This window comes from Triticum dicoccoides, chromosome 2B (genome assembly GCF_002162155.2).
Source record: "Triticum dicoccoides isolate Atlit2015 ecotype Zavitan chromosome 2B, WEW_v2.0, whole genome shotgun sequence".
Lineage (NCBI taxonomy): Eukaryota > Viridiplantae > Streptophyta > Magnoliopsida > Poales > Poaceae > Triticum > Triticum dicoccoides.
In genome coordinates this window covers 758,860,015-758,866,306 of record NC_041383.1, presented here as the reverse complement: position 1 = coordinate 758,866,306, position 6,292 = coordinate 758,860,015, and the positions used below count along the sequence as shown (strand labels likewise).

General features: G+C 45.7%; 2 protein-coding genes across 2 annotated transcripts; both read right to left on the bottom strand.

The window, feature by feature from the left end:
- Window positions 1-97: 97 nt before the first annotated feature.
- Window positions 98-2,481, bottom strand: LOC119366096 ((+)-neomenthol dehydrogenase-like). The gene is made up of 5 exons (XM_037631775.1): window positions 2,348-2,481; window positions 2,026-2,269; window positions 1,864-1,929; window positions 714-908; window positions 98-645 (listed from the first exon to the last, which is right to left on the bottom strand). Exons 1-5 carry the CDS (start codon window positions 2,383-2,385, stop codon window positions 262-264), a joined length of 927 nt encoding a protein of 308 aa, XP_037487672.1. The 5' UTR covers window positions 2,386-2,481; the 3' UTR covers window positions 98-261.
- A 355-nt stretch (window positions 2,482-2,836) lies between these two features.
- On the bottom strand, window positions 2,837-6,292 carry LOC119361337 (ubiquitin C-terminal hydrolase 22-like; the record flags this gene model as incomplete). Its single annotated transcript, XM_037626595.1, has 3 exons — window positions 2,837-4,218; window positions 4,669-4,793; window positions 5,700-6,292. Coding segments are annotated over 3 exons (1,482 nt in total), but the record flags the coding sequence as incomplete, so codon positions are not given.

The following is a 6,292-nucleotide window of genomic DNA, read 5'->3' as shown; positions in this document are numbered from 1 at the left end:
ATTTACAGCACAGTTGTCATTTTAGATATTTCTGATGCACAAAATAATATCAAAACTATTTCCGCACACTCCAAAACTACTACTCCAACGCATGGAATTGACTGGATCGGATCTCACGAGCCTTTTCATTTTCCAAATGATAACTGTCACACGTGTAGCACGAAGTAATACCGCCATGACGTTTATCTTAAGAAAATATATCCGTGGTTGACCAGGGTACAAGTTACGGACAACATCCGGAGCACAAGAAAAATACAACCGCTACACGAAGGATGCTTGTTCTGTGCCGTTGAAGTAGGCTCCCGTCGGCCCATCCTTCGGCACGCGTGCCAGCATCACGGGGCCTCTCGCGCCTTCCTCCACGGTCAGAACCCCGGTGTGGAAATTGATGTCTGTCTTAACATAGCCAGGATCTAAACAATTAACGCGCATCGATGTGTGCTTCTTGGCGAGAACTCTTGTGTAAGCATTGATCAGGGCCTTTGACACTTTGTAGGCCGAGAACCCTCCGGCTGGCCATCCATGGTGATCCAGCCGGCCATTCTTGAAGTCCTTGAGAAACAGTCCTGACAATTCGTCCAACCTCTCTGTGGATAGGTTGTCGATGTCGTTAAGCTCGTGTTTAAGGTCTTCTCCACTGAAAAACTAGTTCCGAAAATGCAAATTAGTTCATGAGATATCCCATGATACTCATTTTAGATTGGAGAGATTACCCTTAGTAACCCATAAGAAGAGGAGACGTTAACAACTCTTGCATCGGAGGAGGACAGAAGCAGAGGAAGCAGCGCCTCCGTCACATTTTTTGTGCCGTGGTAGTTTGTTCTTAGGCATTCTTCTGCCTCCTCGAAAGGCTCTGTCGTCCTCTGGTTGAACCACTCGAGCCTCTCCACTGCACTCATACTTGTACGCTGTCAATGATGTAGGAGCAAATCAAGAATTCTCCATTAGTAGTATTCTGAAAGGCATTAGTTTGGTAGAAAATGGCATCTTTTAAGGTGCAAATCAAGAATTTTTCTCTTCACCTATAGTGGCAGGAACGAGACATGTTCCTTTCAACTAATGGGGTAATGTGAATTACTCTATCCATTTCCACTCAAAAAAGAAAGAATTACTCTATCCATTTTGTTCGGATATTTGGTATGGTCTTCTGAATGTGTATATGTCACGTTTACTTTGTATCATCATGTACAATGATAAATACTAAGCCCCCCGCAAAAAATGATAAATACTCTGGAAAAGCACTTTTAGTTGTAAAGACATGTTTTATTTGTGATAAATAATTATCCATGTGTTGCAACAGGACATAAATATTCTACTAACAGACTTTTATCCGCTAAGTTAAAAACATTGGACAATTAGACATGAATTTATTTTCAAATAAGCACTTATTGGCTTACCAGATAAACAAGATTTTATTTGGTAAGTCAATAAAACAAGGGACAATTAAGATATTTGAAGAGAAAAATGTGAAAAATGGGAGGTTCGACGAAGGACCTCATGTTCTTGTTAAGTAGTGTATGTATGTAAGAGAGATTCTAGCATTTTGAGTGAGTGAGCGAAGCCTTCTTGGAGCTTCCCCGGTTCCCTCACCCGAGAATTGCATTTTCCGCTTCAGCTTCCCCGGTTTATTTTTGTCTACTCAAGTAACTTGGTGGATTGGTGTGCTTTTGTAGTTACCACGATCATGCGTTGATGTTCCGATTGTAGCACTAACTTTTGGAATCGACACTAGTCATTTGCATACTTTGTTCGAAACATTTCGATAATCCCATAAACAGTTATTTGCAAAGTGATTGATTTGTATCAAATGTAATTTAATTGATTAGCATGGCTGAGAAAGAAGAAGGGCTAAGCTAAGCTAACCACTTGGTGAAGAGCTGCCGGGTCTCCGATGTCCATTCTCACCCCGGAGACTCCCGCGTTATTGACCTGCAAAGGCAAAAGCACGAGGCACTCACAAGTCACAATACATCTGAGAATCCAGTCGGACAAGGTGGAAACCGGAAAGGAAAAACCAAGCCGTACCAGTACGTCCAGCCTGCCAAACCTATCCCTGACGAAGTCGGCCAGACGAGCGGCGCTCGACGGCTCGCCGACGTCCAGCTTGTGGAACACGACGTCCGGCAGCCCGAGCTCCCGGAGCGCGTCGACCGCCACGGCGCCCCGCTTCTCGTCCCTGGCCGTGAGGACGACCGTCGCGCCGCCGGACGCAAGCTGCCGGCACACCTCCAGCCCGATCCCTCTGTTGGCTCCGGTCACCAGGGCGACCCTGGGGATCGGAGAGCAGACGCGTTAGGCGTACATCCAGCACGAGCAAACGAGCTGGATTGAAGAAGCTTGTTAGTACCTTTTGTGTGATGAGCTGGTGGCGCCTCCTCCTTCCATGGGGGCGGCGTTGACCTAGCTAGGGAGAAGAGCTTCTGGACGATAGAGTTGACGTGATATGGATGCTGCGCCTGGGACTGGGAGAGAAACGAGTGGCCACAGCGCACACGCTGTTTGTGTACGCGTGGTAGGGTACCACCACACTACTCAAACCCACTGAAAAAAATAGCACGCTACGCTGCTAAATTGATCAGTGTCCAATATCTCACTAATAGCATATTTTCAGGGATATGCTTTTTTTTTTCATTGCTCAAACCTCAATGATATGCTCTCGAAGCAATCATCAATGGCGTCACGCTCAATGGTCAGGTCCCCAGAGGCTACGGCACTTCAACAAGCATAGCAGACTCGCCGAGCTTATTCTGTAAGTTTTCGTGTCAGCACAACCTGCTTACTTAACTTGCGAAATGCACAGTTGAAAGAAACCCCAAAACAGAGCCAAGACACACGAAAGGGCAACCACCATCTCATCTACTCTCTGTGTAAACTAATATAAGACCGTTTAGATCACTATACTTCAGTTATATAAGACCATTTATAGATCAGTAAAGTAGTGATCTAAAGGGTATATTAGTTTACAGAGGGAGCAATATATCTCAGTTTATCAGTGGAGTACAAGGAAGAACAAATTGAATCATCTAATCAAGGAACAAAGGACCAAGCAAGACCAGCTTCAGTAGAGATGACATTCAATTACTGAAAGGAACGCGTCAAAAAGTTTGGTTCCCTTTTGTCTCACTTCTACATATCACACTTCATCGGACCACCATCACCATCACCACCAATGATATGAACTAATTACTGAAGTGCCTTCAGTTTAGCGAAGGCCACGCACAAGAAATCCAGCGACCAGGATAACAAGATAATCCAACACATAAACGCAATCATCTTCCTTTTGGGTGGCTGGCTGTTGAAAAATCGCCACAAAATACCTCCGACTGAATCTACAGGTCAATAAGAACACAAAAACTTGACCATCCGCCTTGGTGACTCCGATATGTTGCACCAGATGATGACTGCATTTCCTGGTGCTGAAGAACAAGGCCCTCAACATTTGCTTCCAAACCATTCATTCCGCAGCTGCTCTTTCACAAGCTTTGTAATAAAGCGTCTTCTGAACATAGAAGAGCATATAAGCCTGAGAACTTCTGACAGTATGCTCATCAACTCTGGTTACCCATGCATCATCACATCTGTACCACTGATTATTTAACCTCAGATACGTCACGTAGTGGCCAGCGTCTAGCTTACCACTGTGTGTGATCACCGCAAATATTTCAAATTCTGAAGGCAATTCAGAAACTGCATCTGGATCACAGGCTTCTGATGGAAATATGCGGTTTCCGTACCTACTTCTGAGGATGGAGGACGACAGGTAAGGTGTCATGTCAAGAGAAAAGGGGAACTGCAACGAGTGGTCAACCTTCCTTGACATCTTCTTAACTGTCGAATGCTCAAATCTCTTGATGTGAAAGCAGGAAACTAATGGGAGCCTCCGAATGGACATTTGCTTCAGGGACTCTTGCCTCTCCTTGCAACGTTCACAGAAGTACTTCTGTTCAGCGTCTAGCCTCTCAGCCCTGGTAAACCGCTCCAAACATCTCATGAGTGTCGATACCTTAGAGCTCATGCCGGCTACGCTTCTTTCTCCGTTGCGCGCATGCGGCTTTGGGTTTGCAACACCGAGATAATTGTTATGTCCAGAGTCCAAGTCTAAAGAGATGTCCATGCAAGGTTCAAACGTTGTGGATGAGAACCCACAATTTGTGCAGGTGACATCTGATCTCAGGATACCAGAAAACACCCGGTGTGCAATGCAACAGTCTCCATCACCTATTATGAGCAAAAAAAATAGAAATCAAGGTTAGACAAAAAATGTTGACTCGATATTTTTGTAAAGATAAATCACAGTCCAGTGTGCAAAGAGAATACAAGAAAAGTAAAGAATAAACTACATAACAACTCTTCTTTCTCCCCGAGGAATATTTTTATCAAGATAAATAATAGTCCAGCATATAAAAAGCATGACAAGTAAAGCAGATCATCGCCAACAAAAAAAGACAAGTACAGGAAGATGATTAGTCTTTTCCCACTTCTTTTGTTTCCTGCCCATCTGAAGAAAAGTATGACAAACAACTAAGAACAAGTACATCGTGCAACTCATAAAAGGCAGATCTCAAACAGGAAAGGATGTCCCCAATATGTGATTATCTTTAGAGCAATTTTGCAAAACTTTGGATGCGAGTGTTTAATTCAAATAGTAGAAAGAGAGAAGCTAACTACCTTGTTCATGTGATTTGTGCTGATCATCCTTTATATTTTCATGAATATGGTCAAGGATGGAGATAAAAAATTCATGTGCGTCCTGTTGCTCGTAGCTTGCAAGGTTTGTTGCATGCTGCCACCAGCTAAGAATCCAGAACGATAGTAATCAGAAGAAAATCAAGTACTTTCTTTCATAAACCAGAAGAAACAAATAGTGCGTCATATTTCCTGTGCAAGCCCATGTTCATCAAACAATATCAGCAGCAACAAAGACTTCATATAATCCTTACAAACATGAATTACTGACTGAAAAATATAACTTCAGCTTAAGAAGATGCCTTAGGACATAGCACACGAAAGATGTGAGGAGCAAAGGTATAAACAGTTTGTTCCCGAGGACTTTTGACAGGACATGAAGAAGTATAAACAAGACTAGCAATAATTTAGGAACCTACCACAAATGCTGCATACTTGCCTACCCAAAAGCATACACTTAAACGAAGGAAAATTCTAAAGAATACAGCAATAGAGAGTGTGCATGCTACCTTCACAACCAGTCAAACAAGTGACTTGACAGGAACTAACAGTTGCTCATGCATTTTATCACCTGACCAATAATTACAGTTCAGCAGGCATTTATTAGGTAGGCATGACAAAAGTACTTGCATAATCATAAGAAGGCATTGCTATATATGCTCTATATACGAGGGCATTTCATCAAACAGGCCATATGCATGCTGTGCAGCCATTTTCCTTCCGTGGCAATACACACTGAGCAGAGTTTGTCCCTTTTAGCTACATATCTTTGGTAACATCATTCTATTCATGTTAAGTACACATGCAATCTGTGTGATCTAACTTCAAACAGCTCCATGGCATAGCATACAAACATTGCACTACCATTTGCAGGAGACTTTCCAAACTAGTGTCTCAAAAGTACTTCAAACAGTCATCTAACTAACGGCTTAACTTCCCCAATACAAAAGAACACGTTGCTAAAAAACACACTGTGACATCAAAACAATGCAAATAGAGCGCGAGATCCGAACCTATAGAGGAACTTGGCGGGGCTGTATGGCGTGCGCTCCCCCGAGAAGGTGGCTGAGTAGATCTCGTCGAGATCGCACGCGAGGCACGCGGCCTTGACCTCAGCATCCGTAGTACGGTGCCTCATCGGCGTGCGGCGCGGGCAGAGGAAGCGGTTGTGGCGATCCCCAAGGAAGTAGTTCCGGAGCGGCGGCGCGTGGAGGAGTGCCTGCAGCACGGAGTTCATGAAGCAGGTGTTGCCGAGGTTGTTGAGCCCGCGCAGGCCCGCCGGCCCGGCGGCGGACGCGGAGGTGGTGGGATCGGCGGATCGCACGAGCGCGACCTCGGCCGGATCTGGCGCCCAGGCGCGGTAGTCGACGCGTCGGCGCTTGCGTGGGGCGGCGGGGGATGTGGATGCGGATGCAGAGGTGGACGGGGGCTGGAGCGCGGTGGACTGGGCGAGGACGACGGCGTGGTCGAAGTCCGGGTCGTAGACCTGGTCCCCGCAGGCGGCGCAGAAGAGCTCGGCGCGGTCGACGTCGACGGCGATCTGGTGGCCCGGGGCGGGGGCGGAGGCGGCGTGGGAGGTGGCGTGCGAGGGGCAGAAGACGGCGGC